At 40.0% G+C, this 20,386-nt stretch overlaps 3 protein-coding genes across 3 annotated transcripts in view; 2 read left to right on the top strand and 1 right to left on the bottom strand.

Moving 5' to 3' along the window:
- LOC138950612 (coagulation factor V-like) overlaps positions 1-20,386 on the top strand; it is a 391,727-nt gene that overhangs the window by 54,890 nt on the left and 316,451 nt on the right. The window lies entirely within an intron of this gene.
- LOC138950596 (uncharacterized) lies at positions 1,035-9,377 on the top strand. Its single transcript, XM_070322298.1, has 19 exons — positions 1,035-1,552; positions 1,746-1,817; positions 1,963-2,091; positions 2,203-2,274; positions 2,418-2,546; positions 2,751-2,807; positions 3,053-3,097; positions 3,398-3,433; positions 3,692-3,814; positions 4,026-4,329; positions 4,636-4,842; positions 5,420-5,495; positions 5,890-5,913; positions 6,195-6,419; positions 6,790-6,860; positions 6,994-7,098; positions 7,249-7,460; positions 7,829-7,993; positions 8,196-9,377. The coding sequence occupies exons 1-19, from the start codon at positions 1,230-1,232 to the stop codon at positions 8,443-8,445; spliced, it is 2,625 nt and encodes an 874-aa protein (XP_070178399.1). The 5' UTR covers positions 1,035-1,229; the 3' UTR covers positions 8,446-9,377.
- Positions 9,588-12,161, bottom strand: LOC138950597 (uncharacterized). Its single transcript, XM_070322299.1, has 5 exons — positions 12,052-12,161; positions 11,558-11,731; positions 11,334-11,424; positions 10,916-11,064; positions 9,588-10,365 (listed from the first exon to the last, which is right to left on the bottom strand). Exons 1-5 carry the CDS (start codon positions 12,144-12,146, stop codon positions 10,359-10,361), a joined length of 516 nt encoding a protein of 171 aa, XP_070178400.1. The 5' UTR covers positions 12,147-12,161; the 3' UTR covers positions 9,588-10,358.

The following is a 20,386-nucleotide window of genomic DNA, read 5'->3' as shown; positions in this document are numbered from 1 at the left end:
AGAGGGGGGGGGGGGGGGAGAAGGGGGTGGCAGGGACACCAAGGACTTGTGTATGATCACGGATTGTTTATTTTAAACGTTAAAATATAAACAGCTTCGGTAACACTTAGTGTGTGGAGGTACCACGAGGGCTTTCCGGTGTGAGGTTGTATCTCTCACCCACACACTCTCCAACACAAAGAGACAGAAAGGGAAGTCGCGTGAAGCGAAATAAATACATTAAGTCTCTCTGTCATCCTAAAGGACTTAAACTGTCGAGTCTGTCATTCTATTACGTGAGTGAGAAAAACAAAACAACCACACACACGAAAGAAAAAAAACAAATAGCAAAAATACTATATATCAGCAGTATTATGGACATTCTGTCGATAACTTTAGACAGTTGATGAATAGAATAGTGAAGGCATGAAAAGAAAATTACAGAAAATGAGAAAGAGAGAGAGAGAGAGAGAGAGAGAGAGAGAGAGAGAGAGAGAGAGAGAGAGAGAGAGAGAGAGAGGAAGAGAGAGAGAGAGAGAGAGAGAGAGAGAGAGAGAGAGAGAGAGAGAGAGAGAGAGAGAGAGAGAGAGAGATCAAATCAAATCAAATCAAATCAAATTTTATTTTACGAGGGTTGTGGCATAAGCAATATAAACGAGCTTCTTTTCAACCAGCCCTCGCCCAGAGAGGGACTATTCTAATCTTGAATACATATATATATAAGCAAGGCAGAAAAACTATTCACATGACTATATACACGTTGTAGGGTATACATGTCATTCTTGCGTTATGAAACACTGATGCTTTATGGACAAATATGATCAATATGAAAATAATCAGAACGAAGTCTTCCATCACTGTGACTTTTCGTAATTTGACATTAAATGTAATGAGAGGTGTTTTTTGAAAGTATTGAGACTTGTTGGGACTCGAACTGATTCCGGGAGAGAATTCCACAAAACGCTGCCAGAATAAGCTAAACTTGATTTAAAGAGATCTATCCGCGGAATGGGGACGTTGAATTTTCGGCTTGGTTTGGCTTTAAAGACTCCCATTGAGCTCAACCCATAGGTTTAAGGCTTTTTCAGCTGTTGCAGCGTATAAAAATTAGGTGTTCTACCAACTGGGGCTATTCAAATCTTTGTAGTTTGTCAGAAATCAATAATTGAAGATAGTTTCGAAATAAACCCATACCCTTCGCCGTGATATTTTTAGAACAGTCACGTGACAGTGTATAGCGAGGCGATTCTATGTTTAGAACATTTACCGGAAACGGATTTCCCCTACAAACAAAGATGGCTTCTCAAGATGTGAAAGATCGTCTTCGATCTATGCCTCCAAAAGTATGTTTGCCTCCTACACCACCTGCTGTGCCTGTTGCCAGAGTTGCAAGCACGGCTTCGGCCAAGAAAAAAAAGAAAAAGCTGAGGGAGAAATTGAAAGTTTGTTTGACCAGCCAATTCGAACGATGGGGGGCCCTCCGAGGACAGGTGTTTGCCAAGACACCTCATTTGTTGAAACCTCACAACAGATCAAAAGCAGACACGGAACTTTCTAGAATCCTCATGGACGCGTAAGTATCGTTTAAATTCAATTCAAATTCCTCCTTTGTTCTTGTCATTTGCTTGTTTTGTTTTCTCTTTGAGTACCATGTTTTCAAATAATAATTTACAGTGACAGTGTGACGAACATTCGTTTCAAAACCAAAGTGTTGTTTCCAGTCAATCAGTGCTTTCTTGACTACTGTACTTCTTTTTCTGTTTTAGGTACGAACGAACTCAAGAGGCCGCATTGACTGACCCTCAACCAGGATGTTCTACTTGGGATATTGAAAGCAGGTCAGTGTCAATTGATACATTGTGAAAGTCAGCTTCACACAGAGCTCTGATGTACATTTACCAATTTGCTCAGCTGGGTGTAGTGAATGTAGGAACCGAATTTATTTCAAAGTGCATGGATTTTGTTTTTGTTCTTATTCAACAGAGCTGTGCAGAGACCAGACTTTGCTAAACAGCCTCCGCAGAAAACTTCCACCCCAGGGCAGCTCCTGCAGCAAGCAAAAGTCAGCACCACCCCCGACCTCTCCTCTGTCCCTAGTTCGTCCAAGCCGTGGTAAATGTATTTTGTAAACTGATAATTATAGATGAACATTCGTTTCATTTTTTTTTTTCAGTCAATTAGCGCTGTATTGACTTCTGACTTATTTTTATGTTTTACTTTTAGCTATCAACAGATTCAAGAGGCCGCATTGACTGACCCTCAACCAGGATGTTCTACTTGGGATATTGAAAGCAGGTCAGTGTCAATTGATACATTGTGAAAGTCAGCTTTACACAGAGCTCTGATACATTTACCAATTTGCTCAGCTGGGTGTAGTGAATGTAGGAACCGAATTTATTTCAAAGTGCATGGATTTTGTTTTTGTTCTTATTCAACAGAGCTGTGCAGAGACCAGACTTTGCTAAACAGCCTCCGCAGAAAACTTCCACCCCAGGGCAGCTCCTGCAGCAAGCGAAAGTCAGCACCACCCCCGACCTCTCCTCTGTCCCTAGTTCGTCCAAGCCGTGGTAAATATATATATGTACTTTGTAAATTGATACTCATACTCATAGACCGTTTATTGACAGTAAATGGGGTTCACAAAAACTTAAAAAAGAAATGTTGGGAAGATTGGTTTCAGATTTTGTTCAGTTTGTCAGTTTGCTAGTTTCATGCATTTAAACACATTTTAATCAGGTGATGGTCAGAGTTGATTGTTTGACATTTTTCAGTACACCTTTATCAGGTGTGGAGCCATTCGAGGAGGAGCCAGAACTTGAGATTGAAAAGTGAGTGCATTTACTGAACATGGTGCAGTGTTGATTTTGGTTGGCTGGTTACACCGGTTGTATATTGTCTCCCTTGCACAAATAACTGTCTTGTTTAAATCAAAAACCGCTATCTATTTACAAAGTTCTAAATGCTAAACTTTAAATCGTCTCCACAAGTGCCAGTGGGTTCACATTATCGATTGATTCAAGGTGTGTTAAATAGTCAAATCATATTTATAAATAACTTTTTTTTTCAATTATAGGACTGATCAGCCTGCCAAAGAAGGGAAAGGGATGAGGTCAAAACGGTAAGCTTGTCATTGTTTGTTATCTGCATTTGAGTTGAGTTGGCAAACTGTCGGCCAGAGATCAACACCAGCCGGTTACCTCAGTTTACAATGACGGCAGTCATTAGTGTCTACTATTGTTGATTGTTGAGTTGGTTGCTGGTTTAGTTATACCAATTATTACTTCTTGTTTTTTCAAGATAATGAAATGTAATGTCAACAGAAACTGGATACTGTTGAGGGGTGTTTTGATTTACCCAGTACATCTAGTTCTTGTTTGCATGTTTTAATACATTATAATTACCATTTTTATGTTTACAGGCAGAACATTGACCGCTCCTTTGTCAACCCTCTCAAGTAAGTGTAGTATTATTAAAAAAGCTAATTTGTAAAGAACCATGTGAAAATAATAATGATGAAAAACAAGACACACACACAAACAATGAGAATATTCTGATAATAAAGGTCATTTGATGATTTTTTATGTTTTCGGAGATACATGTAGTAGTATTATAGATTGGCACTGCAGGCACATTTTTTCTTGTTTGTCAGTTGACAACTTACATTATTATTTTGAGTGATGCTAACTTTGTTTTCAATGTCTCTCTTGTGCAGCATCACTGTTGAATTCAGTGATTTAACCTGTGATGGTGATTTAGATGGTGATGACAGCGACTTTGATGTCGATGATATCGAGCTGGAATCTCAAGACGCCAGTTTTTTTCTCACCATGGATGTGTATGTTTTGCATTTCTTATTAATGTGTTGCTTTTGTAAGAATAAAACAAATTCTAATCTATTTCATTTGTATGTAATGTATACATGAATTTATACATTTATGTTGTAAAATGATTAAAATGGTTTCATTCTTCTAGGGAAGTCTAATCTACATCAGACTGTATTGCACACTGAATGTTATTATTATTTTTTATTTATTCCTATGTGTCAGGGATGAAAAGTATGCCAAGGAGGCAGACGAGGTGGCCTTTGAGGAGGTGGCGTACGGCCAGCAGGAGGACGAAGAGACAGGTGATGCTGACACTGCGGAGGAGGTGGAGTTAGGACCAGGCATCACCAGGATAGCCACAGCAGACCAGTGCCAGGACATTTGCAACAGCACACTGTGCCTAGCATTTGTCCACCAACTAAAGGCACTGGCTGCTGTGAGCATCAGGAAATGCTCCACTGCTGGGTGTGAGCATGTTCCTGCCGTGAAGGAGGGCTTCACAGGCTCAGCACTGTACCTCAGATGGGTGAGAACATTTTATTTTTTACTCACATGCGAAGCAAAAGTCAGTCTATGTACTCACCTGGTTCATCTGTCCGTCTGGCCGTTCATTCGTTAAAAACTAAAATGTTGAATTTATCTTGGACACTACTAAGTCTAACAGCACTAAATGTGGCATGATGGTTCAGATTTCAGAATGCACTTAGGCTTCATCAACTCATTATGTTTGTACATGTATATGTTCCTAGTAATCCTACTGACAGTGACACATTGAATTTTTATAAAGTCATTTGCATTTTTGTTTTTTTCAAATCTGATCTGTGAATTTCAGGAATGTGTGAAAGGCCATGTGAGCCACACATGGTGTGCCCAGCCCACCCTGCCCAACAAAATTCACTGTGGTGATTTTCTAGTCAGCACATGTATCCTCCTAAGTGGAAATAATTATGCCAAGCTGGCGTTGTGGGCGAAGGTGCTGAACCTGCCCTTTCCTGGTGCTACCTTCCACCAGGCTGTCCAGAAACATTATGTGGTGCAGGTAATTAAAAAACAGTTAAAAAATAATTTATAATGTGTGTGTATAAAATGGAAAGAAAATGGAATTTGGATATTGATAGTTGTGTTGTTTATGTTTGCCTGCCAGTTTGTGTTAATATCTATGCATGTTTGTTTTTACCTGTTTAAATATTGTAAAGCGCTATGAGTAGATTGTCTAGAAACGCGCTATATAAATGTCCATTATTATTATTATTATTATTATTGATCTCTATCTTTATCTCTAGCAAACTCAAAGCGCGGCAAAGGTTGCACTATACAGGCGCCCTACTCACGGCCCAACGGGGATTTGAACCCGGGTTGCTGTATCCCTGGGGAATCGTGTTCACCACAGAACCAACCGGCCACCCTAGTTACAAATGATGTTTAGAAACTAAAAGCAACCCATTCTCGTTATGTATTCAGATGTTTTGTAACAAGTATGGCATTTTTTGTTGTTGTCTAGAACAGTTGACATAGTCTAGTCTGTGAGGCAAAATTCTTGCTTTGTGTGTCCCTCAGTGACTGTCCCAACTCACAAGAATATAGATATATAACTTTGTTTTCCATTTATCATAAAGGCTGTGAAGGACACATGGAAGGACCACCAACGAGCCATCTTCGACTCATTGGCAGAGCAAAATTTGGTTGTTCTGGGTGAGTGTTTGTTGTTCTTTTGTGATTTATGTTTGACCCCTTTGTCACTGTTGTGCCATTTCAGAAATATAATGTATCCAATGCTGTAGACTTAACCCAACCCCACCCCCCACCCCCCCAACCCCACAATAATATTGAAATGAATGTCTAAAATCAACTTTATATTTTCTATTTTATTTCTCAAAAGCAAAACATGATGTGATGCAGGACATAATATTCAATTTTGGACATTGTATCAAGGCGTGCTTGCTTTTGAGAAATAGACTGAAAGAAAAAGTTACATTTTCATGTAACCCACTGAAATTGACTTCCTGTTGTCAAGTGACGGCAGAGCACTTTTTATTGAACATTTATTTTGTTATGTCATTCCATTTTTGTGTGTGTGTGTGTGCAGGAGATGGACGCAATGATTCACCAGGTCAGTACGATTATTGCAGACCTGCATTATTCAATGACCCAATATATACCATGTCCCCAATTTTACATAGTCATTGGAATATTAGAATGTGCTATTTACCATCATGTAGAATGATATAGTCTAGGCGCTTGAGTAATTGGCTTGCCTGTGTTCTCGTAACCATGTTAACAAACAACTGAGCTTAGAAAAGCCTTGCAATTTTGATGTCCGGTCAGAGAATATTGTTTGCAGGTTTCATCATAAATGGTTACTTTTTAATGGTGCATTGAATTTTCAAATAGGTCATTGCGCACAGTACTGCAGCTACACTCTTATGGAGGCTGAGACCACAAAGATTCTCTCTGTCCAGTGTGTGGACAAACGGGAAACACAGCGAAAATCCACGAACATGGAAAGGGTTGGATTTAAGAGGGCACTGGATGAGGTAGTGCTTGAAGGTGAACGGGTGGACACCACTGTTGATGAGGTCGTCACTGATGCCCATGTGGGAATAGCTGCAGATATGAGTATGTTCTGTTTCCTCTTTTCCCCCCTTTGTGTGTGTGTGTGTGATTAACAGTCAATTATATGTTAGCGGTAATTTATTATGCAACATTTATTATCTATACATACATCAGTCCCATCTGGATGGACAGTGCAGTGAGTTAGAATGCTTAATTTCAAGATAATATACCTCTTGCCCACTTTGGGGATACAGTTTAGAGTGTGTCACCATTATTGTCTCTTTAGCAGCTGTTGTTCATTGTATTATGTGTGCATTGCTAAGCCCTTTTCATTTAATTTGGGCTGGTCATTTTAGCAAACATTTTAAAAATGTATGCACCAAATATTTGATATTGCAAATGAATATATTTTGTTCTTTGTTTTGTCAAAAAGAGGCGATCGGAAAAAAACATTCCCTTGATGTGTGGCATGTTGCCAAAAATATTGGCAAGAAGCTAGCCAAGGTACGTATGTTGTAATTGTGTTATAGTTTGATACAATTTTGAAATATTGTGAATGCTTTATTGGTTTTCTCATGTTTTCTTTGGTTTGTTTGTGTGTGTATCTTTACATTTTACATTTGCATTTTCTTCTTAGATTGCTGCAGGCAGTAAAGGTCGCAAGCTGCAAAAGTGGATCCCTTCGATAGTGAACCACTTTTGGTTCTGCTGCCAGAAGGCTGACACCAAGACAAAGTTCATGGTAACCTGTTTGGTCATTGTCTTGTTTGGTTATTTGTACGGTTTCATTTACAAATAATAATAGCACGTCAATCACAATTATGCACTAATTTCAATAGTTTGAAAAAAATCAGGCATGTATAGTTTTCTGAATGTGTCTGTTCCATTCCAGGGTATGTGGCGAGGAGTTTTGCAACATGTTTGCAACATACATTCTTGGGATGCTGGTGCCTGGTGCTGCGACCATGAAGACCTGGGCGGGGAAAGGGAGGATGGGAGGGCCTGGCTTGATCCTCAGGAAGACCGTGCCCTAGTGAAACAGCTCGCCTCTGTGGTCTTAGACCAGACTCTGATCCAGAAAGCAGAGTTGGTCATCACAAACAGGTTAGAAGATTATTATTACTCACTATTGAGGGAGAAATCAGGGAACTGTTTACAGTGTGCATGAAAGGAGATTATGTGGGTGCAACAAGTATGAACTTGTTTGTGTGGTTTTGTAATTACTAATACTCGATGTAAAAATCAGGAGTTGTAGTGCTCATACTGATGTGTGCTGGCCAACATTATACAGTGGAACTCTGTTATAGTGAATATAAGAATTTCGCTGTAACAGGGTTGATTTATATCATACAGTGAGGTAAATAAACAAGAAAACCTATCGCTACAGTATCAGCAGAACATCACTGTAAAATATTTAATGATAAGCGTGTTCACTTCTACCATTATATATAATACTTTCTTTTTACATACAGGAGCACATGCCCCCTGGAGGTGTTTCACCAACATTTGTTGATGTATGCGGGCAAAAGGTTTGCGTACACACCTCCGGTTTATGAAGCCAGGATTCTGTTGGCAGCCATGGACCACAACACTCATGCTGGTCGACCCTTGGCGACTTCAAAGGATGGCAGAAAGAAGTAAGTACATGTATTGAAACACACTCAATGCAATGTTTTTGTTGTTTGTTTTTTTCACAGGCCAAACATGTAAATTCAGGCTTCAAGTTCTAGATGTATGATCATGTCCTTGGCATGTTTAGTTATATTATGACATTCAAGGCCATTACAAGGGTTAGTGTCAAGCATTTTAGTCATAATTGTTCTTGTTCTATGTTGATAGGTATCACAGATGCTTCAATAAGAAAACCGGCCGCTGGTCGGTATTCCCTGTGAAGGTCCCAAAGACCTACCACCACATTCCAGCCCTGAAGCTGCGAATCATGGAGATGAGACTACAAGACCCGTTGCCACTGCACAGGAAAAAACCTCTGGCACAAGAGGACCCAAGGAGACTGTCAACACACCTGGCAGCAACCTCCCCACCTCCAACTAGTGAACTTGTTGCACAGAAAAAATCTCGTTTTACCTGAATGACGGTAGCAGTTGAGCTGGTAGTAGCCCAAAAGGAGGCAGAACATAAGGAAAGAGTGTCAAGTGGGATAATTATTACCTCCCTTTTTGTCTGCGGTTCTGTTACAGTTGTTTTTGACATGTGGAGAGGTACAACAATATGACACCAGTGGACTTTTGAAAGGCCCTTTTCAAGACAGCAATGTTTGTATGTGTGGGTAACCAGTAAAAATGCATAGACCCGCATAGTTCTATGGCATGGCTGTGTTTAGTTTTTTAATTTAATCTGCTGCCTTATCATGGACCCTAAATTGCGCTATTTCACCAATATAGATGGGAGGCTCTTGTATACATTGGCGAATAATGATTTTAATAATAACTTTGAAAAATAGTAATAACTTTGTGATTATACATTGGCAGACTAAATTTGCAAGAAAAGCATTTATCAATAGTTTCCAAAGCTGTATCATTTTAGTTGAGACTGTGTTGTATGATTTTCACTTCAAATTGATATCAATTGCCTTAGACTACATTTTGCTTCACAGGCTAGATTCAGGCGGCATAGAATGGCTGCAGGCACAAGAAACTCACATTGCAACACATATTATAATTGAGCATGTTGGAATGTTCGGCTGAAAATGTACCTCCCATTATAATTAAAGGAATGTCAGCGACAACCCACCTCTCAATGCAGGGACTGAGGGAGTGGTTGTGACATGGTGATCATGTTTTTTTTTTCTTTTCTTGTTTAGTTGAAAATATTGCTTGTGTACAATAATTGTTTATTCATGATACTAATGTGTGTGCGAGAGAGACTGAGGGTTTGTACAACATGTGTTAGTATATTCTTATTATGTGTGGCTGCAAGCGTGACTTAGCATATCTGTTTAGTTGGCTTTTGTACATGTTTACCTGGAAACAATATGAGAATAATGGTGGTAACGATACTTGATATTTGTCTGTCTGTTCATTTGTTTTTATGAGTGCGTTGTGGTGTGGTAATTGTGCAACAGTATGTCTGCTGAAAGAAAAGAAAAAAACAAAAAACAAAGACAGAAACTGTTTGTTGTCTGCAGATAAAGGGATGTACACCACTTTGAAAATGACTAAAGACTATTGTGTGTTTGTTGTGTGATATAAATTTAAAAACAATAACATCATGTTTCTTTTTCTGAACCCATTACAAAAAGTGGAAGTGATTCAGATTCTGTATTCAGAATTACACAATTTCAAAATCTGACAGCATAATTTACATGATATGACATTGTGTCACTGCTGGCACATGAACTTGTTTTGTTGTTGGTCAAATATACATTTATTAAAATTAACTTGTGGAGTCATACTAGTACATACAAAGTAAATGAACACAAACTTGTACAAAACAAACAGCTCAGCTGAAGAAACCATTTTAACATAATTTTCTAGTCAACCAAAATAACATTCTCATTTTCAAGACAAAATGTTTCTGTAATATTTTTCTTGCACTCAAAAAGTAATGTGTGCAAAAACCCATGGAAACAATCAAACAGCTGTTACAACCATACAGAGAGGCAATTAAAAATTTGAAAACTAAAAGTCAAACATGTCCAAGTCCTCAGGACATTTTGGTGCTTGAGGAAGAGACAGACGAAAAATATCCCTCCATGTTGTGTGTCGGTATTCAAGAGCAATTACCCCATCTACTGCAAGCGCGCTGGAATGTATCCTGTATAAACATTGTTGGGACTGGGGTAAGTATCCCGAATGGCCCACACACAACATGAAGGGATAGCCCTCCTGTTACCAGCCCCCAAACGACCATGCTGCCAGAAAACAAACTGGCGATAGGCAGCATGGCGATTGGAGGCGGCTTCGCCTCCCTCTTCCGCAAACACCAAAATGTCCACCCGCTGCCTCCTGCTCAGGTGTAGCACGAACGGATGTAAAATGATGTTCATCTCCTGCAAAAGAAAAAAGAAATAATAATTGTAATCATCAAAGTAACAACACATCACATTGACCCGGGTTCGAATCCCTGTTGGGCCTTGAGTGGGGCGCCTGGTAAAGTGCGACCTTTGCCGCGCTTTTAGTTTCCTACACAGCAAAGATAAAGCGCGTTGTAAATATCCAAATTTCATTTTTTTTCAAATACAAAAATAAGAAATACAAAAATAAATAAATAATAATAATTGGACTCCAAGGACTACATACCAATGTGAACTTCAAGGGAAGAGGAAAGTCGTTCACTAAAAGAAATTTGCTATTACAGTTTAGATTTTTGTCTAACAGAGAGAACCCAAGGGGGAAAAAAACCCTCTTCATTATAAGTGGAAAATCACAATAATAGAGTCCACTATAGTATGAGTACTAGCAGGTTCCACTGTATATCATTACATACAACTATATTACCCTGCACAAGTACACAATCTGACCATGACTGTGTTTATCTTTTTTTTCATGTAAATATTTTTTTAATAAATACTTTTTTATATAAAAAATGGGCATACGTACAGGCATTCTTGATATGCACTGAGTGCGGCGCTGGCAGCAGATCCGTTCTGCAGGTGTGGGCATGTGCCGACAATGTCGGCACACACACCAGTCCGGCCAGGCTGCATGGTCTGGTGATGGTGCAGGTGTTGGCACAGACGACTGATCGGCTGTTTTCAACAGAAAGCATTTTTATTTCTTAATTTATGATACATATTTTATGATTACCAATGTCAAAGTAAAAAAAATCAATAATGCACCATGGATGTAAATATATTTTTTTTGTTTTGTTTTTTGTATACAACAACAACAAAACCATTGAAAAAATACTTTCAGCAGAATGCAGAAACAAAATACTACATAGAGAGCTCACACAAAATACCACAATAATGACAAGAGCAAACTTATATCAGAACACCATAAAGCAGAAGTTACTTACCAAGCATGTCAAAAACAAGACCTGGTTGTGCAACAGCCAGGTCGAGGGCCAGTTGTCGCAGTTGTGCAATATCCAGCTGTTGGATCTGAGTCTGTAATAATGTAAAGACAACAAACATGTTTTAAAATGAAACATGTGTGCTGTTATCATTATCTGTGTATACATGCGAAAGACTTTGCTATTCATATCTCCTCATAATAATGTCAAATTAATTAAAAACACACCTGCAAGTTATTCCTGTGCTGCTGCGCAGTGGGGATGCCGGCCACATCCCACCTCCCTCGACCACCTCTCCCCCTGCCACTTGAAGAGCCCCGCTGCTGTGCTGTCGCCCCTCGTCCTCCTCTCCTCCTTCCTCTCCCCCTGTCTCCTCCTCTTTCGTTACTTGTGGAACATGTCTGAAAACAGCATTAATAAAACATTTGTGTCTTCAACATGAAGAACTAATTTACATCTAATGGTAACTTCTCCAATTCTCTCATCTATGTGTGCCAAACTAGCACATTTTCTCCTCAAACTATAGCGAAACCTGTGGTATCCAACAACGAAGGGGCCCAGACAAAAAGAGTTGGATACCACAGGTAGTTGGATACCACAGGTCAGATTCAGACTAAGTAATACGTATTTGGGTAATTCCCCAGTTGTATATCACAGGGTATTTGGATAAGACCAGTATGGATACCACAGATTTCACTGTAATGTACACATGAAAACACACCTGATCTTGTTCTTGAGGCTGACCACCTCCTCTTCCCCCTCCCCTTCCTCTCCTCCTCCCTCTCCCTCTGTGGGGTGCAGGCGAGTCTGTTTCATGATCACTCCGGCTTGTCTGAAATCAACAATAATAAAATAGTTGTATCTTCAGCATGTAGAACTAATTTTCATATAATTAATTGTAAGCTCTTCAGTCTCATCTATTAGAGCCAAAATAGCAAATGTTCTCAAACTAATGGACATGAAAACACACCTGATCTTGTTCTTGAGGCTGACCACCTCCTCTTCCCCCTCCCCTTCCTCTCCTCCTTCCTCTCCCTCTGTGGGGTGCAGGCGAGTCTGTTTCATGATCACTCCGGCTTGTCTGAAATCAACAATAATAAAATAGTTGTATCTTCAGCATGTAGAACTAATTTTCATATAATTAATTGTAAGCTCTTCAGTCTCATCTATTAGAGCCAAAATAGCAAATGTTCTCAAAGTAATGGACATGAAAACACACCTGATCTTGTTCTTGAGGCTGACCACCTCCTCTTCCCCCTCCCCTTCCTCTCCTCCTTCCTCTCCCTCTGTGGGGTGCAGGTGAGTCTGTTTCATGATCACTCCGGCTTGTCTGAAATCAACAATAATAAATTAGTTGTATCTTCAGCATGTAGAAATACATCTGGTAAGCTCTCCACTCTTTTTGTCATCTGTGAGTGCCAAACCAGTTTTTACTAGCAAATTTTCTCATCAAACTAATGTATATGAGAACACACCTGGGGGTATGGGTGGGGTTATGAGAGAAATACTTAGGTTAGGACTGCTAGACAGTCAAAGTCTTCTTCTGTCACATTCTTTGCACATGATTCTAGAGGGAGCAAAGAGGGAAGGAGGGCATCATCCATCAAACAAGTGATGACCAAGGAATAATAGAAAATTAAAAACCAACCGAGTACTTTATGCTGTTTACATGTTCTGAGCAAAAGTCCACAAGTACATTGAATGATTGATGTAGTGCTACAGGGATTACGACAGATCTAGAAGCAACCCATCGAAAGCAAAAAGAAGCTAAGAGGCATACAGCCTATGCTCCAAAGTTCATGAAGGCTGTTACCCTTTATAATTATCAAGATCTACGAGTATGCTTACTCTTACCGTCAAACTCAGAAAATGCGAGTGGGGCGGTTTTTGCGGTAGTGACATGAATGACTCTCACTCTGTCACTCTCATGTCGACAGATTGCTTCCAGTTCTTCTTCTTCTTGATAATGTAGAACACTTTTGGATCCCAAATCTAAATAGACTTAAGTTAGGGGCGAAAAGTTATTGCACGGCCTTTGAAACTTACCGATGGCGACGACATAGTGATGTTGTACTTGTCAATTGATAGCGGCAGTAGTGGCGGAAGTAGGGAGTTCCCTTGACTTCCGGTGACGATTACGCCAAAGGCCTTGTTGAATAATGTTTAGGCCTACGAATTCTTTTTCTCGAAAATATCGTACCAACAATTTTTTTCTGTGTTCGAATACTGTAGCCAATCCTCCTTCTATCAACTTTAAAGGACGTTTATGAGATTATTTGTACAAGTGACCAAAATGAATTAATTATTGAGCTACAGCCACATGTGTTACTTTAAAAGATTAGGTTTTGGTGTTGTTTTCTGAGAGGAATTTACCTCATTGTCTGACAACGTTGGCACCTGGTCCTCTGGTCCCTGCTGACGTGCCATCGTGCTGCTTTTGTGTGACCTGAAACATCACGTACATCTGATACTGTGACATGGCTTAGTGATTGTTTCTACTAATTGACAATCACAAAAACCTCCTTTCTCTCTCTCTCTATCTTTTCTCTCTCTCTCTCTCTCTCTCTCTCTCTCTCTCTCTCTCTCTGTCTTTTCTCTCTCTCTCTCTCTCTCTCTCTCTCTCTCTCTCTCTCTCTCTCTCTCTCTCTCTCTCTCTCTCTCTCTCTCTCTCTCTCTCTCTCTCTCTCTCTCTCTTTTCACCCGTACATGATTTGGTCGTCATCCCACAATGAAAATAATGATAATGACGAGTTCAGGAATGATCATTTTCAAACTATTCTTTGACGTGGATTATCGGTCCTTACAGTCTGTCATTGAACACTGATTGTATAGCGAGTCACTCAAAAGAAAAACTGCAGTGTCCTACTCTTTACAAATGTTAAATACATTTCAATGCTCGATCTACAAATGTTTAAAACTTTTCAAAAATGTTTTTCAGCACGACTCTAAAAGTTGGCAAGGACTCACGATCTGAGCAGAGTCAATGGTGTAACGTGTCAGAGACGGAGTGTGCGGCGTTTGGTCCGCGTGAGCAGAGCGCAGAAAGAAAGAGTTCAATCGTCGTCATCGTCGTCATTTAACATGTATGTAATAAAGTGCCAAGAGTGGTTTGAAAGAACCACACAGTGGGCTGTCGTCTGAGATCTCTAGGTCTCTCTCTACCTATTCACCCTTTTTGGTGTGATTTTTTTCCAAGTTTCCTCAGACAAGCGGGTACATGTTCTCGCGCTGTTATGCTGTCTTCACGAATATATTGTTTGTGTACTTCAGTCAAGCAATCGATTGATTGGTTAATTGCTTTTTGTGTTGTTGCAATGTTCGTGCAATAATCAAATGTACTAAATGAAGGAAGGGTCAGGCAAAGATTGTCAGTCACAGTAGAAAATAACATGTGAATTAAGTAGAAATGCAACGCTAAGGCACTGCATACCCCAGCGAAATACAAATCTCTCTCTCTCTCTCTCTCTCTCTCTCTCTCTCTCTCTCTCTCTCTCTCTCTCTCTCTCTCTCTCTCTCTCTCTCTCTCTCTCTCTCTCTCTCTCTCTCTCTCTCTCTCTCTCTCTCTCTCACACACACAAACACACACACACACACACACACACACAAACACACACACACACACACACACACACACACACAAACACACACACTGTGTGAGAGTGTGTGTGTGACGTGGTTTGCGCGCGCCCCTGTGTGTGTGTGTGTGTGTGTGTGTGTGTGTGTGTGTGTGTGTGTGTGTGTGTGTGTGTGTGTGTGTGTGTGTGTGTGTGTGTCCAATAATCAAATATATAGTAAATGTTGCAAAGGCGAGCAAAAACGTGTCAGTCGCAAGTGAAAACATGATATGTAAACTCGACACTACTGTGAAAGGAAGTTTTAGCTCTTCCCGCTGTGTACCATTTGACTTATAAAATAATCATGTCTGAGTCCAGACTATTCCAAAGTCACAGCAACCTGACGATATCACTGTCAGTAGAACTAGGCACCCCCGCCCCCCCCCCCCACCTCTCTCTCTCTCTCTCTCTCTCTCTCTTTCTCTCTTTCTCTCTCTCTCTCTCTCTGTCATTGTCTCTGTGTCTCTGTCTGTCTGTCTCTCTCTCTCCCTCTCTCTCTCTCTCTCTCTCTCTCTCTCTCTCTCTCTCTCTCTCTCTCTCTCTCTCTCTCTCTCTCTCTCTCTCTCTCAAGCTGACGTGTTTCAGAGCCAAGAAACAAGCCTAGTCGGTCTCCCTGTTGGTTTTCAGCTGGTTCACGTTATGAGTACGTCACAATGTTGGATCTAAGATCAGTGAAAGCGTTTCACAACTGCTTTTCACCACGATTCTAAAAAAGATTGACAAGGATTTGCCATTTGAGCAGTCATTGGTTTGAAGTGTCAGAGAGAGAAATGCCTTTTCTTAACGTTGGACAGAGCGCCGAGAAAAACAGTTCAATCGCCGCCATTGTAGGCTTTCAGTCAACGTCAAATAAAATAAAATACCAGGTGTGATTTCAAAGCGACACACAGTAGGCTGTCGTCTAGGATCAATAGATCTCTCCCTGTAGACCCGTCTTTGGATGTTTCTCGCGGTTTCTCCACACAAGCTGGGACTTGTTCTATCTCTGTGATTACCCGCTATTACGAGCTAGTCGTGTGAAAGAGAGTGTTCTTGCACACGAGACTGTAGATGTCTCACGACGGTTTTAGCCGGAGTGAAACAGCAGCAGTCGAGTGTGCAAGAAAACTCTCTGTCACACGACTAGCTCGTAATGGCGATTATGTCTCACAGCATAGGCATAGAAAGATATAAATGAGTTTTTGGGGACGAAGTAACAGGCACAAAACCAGACTGACAACACAATTGCCTTTTCACACATAGCCTACACACGCATGCGCGCAGAAGATAGATCCAATTCGTTTCGTGTCTTTTTCTGGTTGAATGCATTTAACAAAGTATCAACCAACGTTTCTGAATCTTTCAATGAACAAAATAAACTTTTCTTGAAACAAACAGCACAAACCAACGAAAGCTAAACACACAAACACACGCGCGCACTAACACAGATTGAATGCAAAGCGCAGCGCGAACGAACACGGAGAATTTTTGTAGGTCAGGTCGTGGGAAAGTCCACCCGAAATGTTCCACAGGGGAACTGGTTGTGTTTGGATTGTTCTTTTTCTCACAGTGATGTTGATGTTGTTTACAGTGCAGTTTTGAAAGAATATTTTTCGAATTTGGGGCACACTTTCTTGGGGCACGTTTATCTTGTCGAAGTAATATTCGAGTGTTTCTAAATCCAAACCTTCCATCACCGCTGGTGCAGATTAGACCTGCCTGACTGTCTGCGTGCATGTTAGAGCTGAAGACGAAGCCTCAGTCGCCAAAGCGTCACCCATCTGTAGGATCTATGGTTCTGAGCATCAGATGTACGTTGATACGTGGTAAGATCCGCACGGAACTGTCTATGCAACTTTTCCTAGTCACAGGTGTAAGGTTCGATCTTTTCTTTGCAATTTCGTCCTCTGTGTACGTAGCAAAGCGTTTCACCATTTTCGGTTTTCGTTGCAGACGACGATAGTGAAAGTAGTACCTATTGTTTTGTTTTGACCTTTCGTATTCAGGGTTCTTAATTGAAGCTTGGTAAAGGGACCGTGTCGTGTAAGTGGAAAGTTGACGAAGCTTTTCAAAACAGAAATTGAATGAAGAAGAAAATGTGGCTTTCATATATTTATACAGGAGAACGGGGTTGGTGTTATTCTTTTACCGTCAAACACTTAGTACACAGATAAAACGTGATTGACTGACCAAGGCCTGTTGGCACACTATTCAGAATGCACAACAGAATGTAACAACGCTTTGATACCCATTTTTCTACGTTCGTGATCACTTGAAATGAATACTGAAAACATAAGTGTTTAAGGTAGTGACTGAATGTATGTAAAGGTAAACATTTTCAGAAATAAATGCATAATCAAAATAATTGATTTCGGCATCAAAGCGTGTAACATACAATCTTGCACACGTTTGCTTTAGTAGTGGCAAAGAAGGAATGCGTGTGACATATTGTTTTTAAACCATGGTTCTCTTATCGAAACTTTTTGACTACAAAGAAGCAAATAGCAATATAGTTGGTCTTTCTGTAGGTGTTCTACTCTATCGAAATGCTGTATACGTTTCAATGTTCGATCTGAGATTAATTGAAAGCTTTTCACAAGCGTTTTTCAGCACGATTTTAAAAGTTGGCGAGGACTCGCGATCTGAGCAAAGTCAATGGTGTAAAGTGTCAGAGAGCGTGCAACGTGTGGTACATATGGAAAGCCGTTTGGCTCATAACCATTACACGCGTAATAAAAATAAATACACGCGTAATAAATGATTAATACGCGTGTAATAAATGATTAATGCGCGTGTAATTTATCTTTTTTCTTATGCTATGGAATAGCATAATGATTAAATACACGTGTAATAAATATTTCATACGCGTGTAAGAAATGATTATTACGCGTGTATTAATTATTTCTTACACGCGCATGAAATATTTATTACGCGTGTATTAAATATTTTTTACACGCGCATGAAATGATTATTACGCGTGTATTAATTATTTCTTACACGCGCATAAAATATTTATTACGCGTGTATTAAATATTTCTTACACGCGCATGAAATATTTATTACGCGTGTATTTAATCATTTCGTACACGTGTATGACATTTTTATTCCACGTGCATTTAATCATTTCTTACACGCGTATAAACTATTTCCTGCATGTGTATTTAATCATTTCTTACACGTGCATGAAATATTTATTACACGCGTATTTAATCATTTCTTACACGCGCATGAAATAGTTATTACACGCGTATTTAATCATTTCTTACACGCGTAAAAAATGATTATTACACGCGCATTAATCATTTATTACACGCGTATTAATCATTTATTACGCGTGTATTTATTTTTTATTACGCGTGTAATGGTTATGAGCCAAACGGCTTTCCATAGTATGGTACGTGGGGGACACACCGCAGAGAGAAAGAGTTCAGTCGTCGTCATTGCAGGCTTCTATTCAACATTGAATAAAGTGCCAGGTGTGGTTTGAAAGCAACAAACAGTAGGCTGTCGTCTGAGATCTCTAGGTTTCTACCTATTCACTTTTTTCTGCTTTTTTTTTTGGCGCGGTTTCCTCAGACAAGTGGGCTCATGTTCTCGCTCTGTTATGCTGTCTTCACAAATATGTTCTTGTTTACTTCAGTCCACCAATCGATTGATTCTTTCGTAGTCTAATGTTTTTGTCCCATGATCAAATGTTCTTAATGAAGCATATCGTCAGTAACATTTGTTTGTCCAATGATCGAATTTTCTTAATGAAGCATATCGTCGGTATAATGTTTTTGTCCAATGATCAAATGTTCTTAATGAAGCATATATAGGTGAGCCGAACATTGATAGTCGAAATGACAAATAATGTGTAACTCGACACTATTCGCAAGAGCTATTTCAGGCTCTGCCATGTTGCAAGATGTGGCTGATACAATGTCCCTGTCTCCAGAACATTTCGTGATAGAGGCATGGTAGCCTTTTCTAGGCACCCTATAGTTTGCAAACCAAATAGAAAATAGAGTCACGACAGTCCTAACGCATCACTTCCTCAAATAAAAGGCAAACTCCCCCCCCCCCCCCCCCCCCCATTGCAACAATACGGAAAGGGAAATTAAAATTGGGGACGTTACAACTGAATGAGAGTGAGACAGAGACAGAGAGAGACAGACAGACAGACAGAGACAGAGACAGAGAGAGTCAGACATACAAGTAGACAGACAGACAGACAGACAGACAGATAGAGTGAGCCATACACCCATAACAGAAGTAATATGCATATGACTCTCTCTCTCTCTCTCTCTTTCTCTCTCTCTCTCTCTCTCTCTCTCTCTCTCTCTCTCTCTCTCTCTTTTTACGAAACACGTGTTTGACAGCCAAGACGTGAAGGAAGTCGGTCACCCTGTCAATGTTCAGGTCTTCGACAACGTGTGTACTTGACAATTAATGTGCGATCTAAAATCAGTGAAAAGCTTTTCCCATAGTCTACTTTTGAGCAAGATTCTAAAAAGTTGGCAAGGACTTTAATCGCCGTCATTGTAGCCTTTCTGTCAAAATTCAATAAAGTGCCAGGTGTGATTTCAAAGCGACACACAGTAGACCGTCTTATGTAGAGGTTACATGCCGAGTCTCAGTGATTATCAAAAATAATGGTCGAAGTTAGCGGATCATGAAAAATGCGAGCTTTAGCGAGCTTTTTCATGACCGCGAACTGAGACCATTATTTTTTATAATCACTGAGACGAGGTGTGTAACCTCTTTATTCCTCCTTTCTTCAGTTATTCAAAGAAAAGAGGAGTTTTTTGCGAAAGTTTGATCGAATCCTATTCTCTCAACCAGTCAACCTGCGCAGGCGATCGATTAATGCGCGGTTGTATAGTTCCGTGCAAATCATTCCATTCTGTTAACACTTCTTGTCAGTTTTCCTATTTTGGGCTAAAATCAAGTACACAGATATGCTGTTATTCTGCTGTGGCGGCAAAGGCAGATATGTAGAGGTTACATGCCGAGTCTCAGTGATTATCAAAAATAATGGTCGAAGTTAGCGGATCATGAAAAATGCGAGCTTTAGCGAGCTTTTTCATGACCGCGAACTGAGACCATTATTTTTTATAATCACTGAGACGAGGTGTGTAACCTCTTTATTCCTCCTTTCTTCAGTTATTCAAAGAAAAGAGGAGTTTTTTGCGAAAGTTTGATCGAATCCTATTCTCTCAACCAGTCAACCTGCGCAGGCGATCGATTAATGCGCGGTTGTATAGTTCCGTGCAAATCATTCCATTCTGTTAACACTTCTTGTCAGTTTTCCTATTTTGGGCTAAAATCAAGTACACAGATATGCTGTTATTCAGCTGTGGCGGCAAAGGCAGATATGTAGAGGTTACATGCCGAGTCTCAGTGATTATCAAAAATAATGGTCGAAGTTAGCGGATCATGAAAAATGCGAGCTTCAGCGAGCTTTTTCATGACCGCGAACTG

The sequence above is a fragment of the Littorina saxatilis genome, linkage group LG16, assembly GCF_037325665.1.
Source record: "Littorina saxatilis isolate snail1 linkage group LG16, US_GU_Lsax_2.0, whole genome shotgun sequence".
Classification (NCBI taxonomy): domain Eukaryota; kingdom Metazoa; phylum Mollusca; class Gastropoda; order Littorinimorpha; family Littorinidae; genus Littorina; species Littorina saxatilis.
The sequence above is the reverse complement of the archived record's forward strand: the minus strand, read 5'-3'. Positions and strand labels throughout refer to the sequence as shown.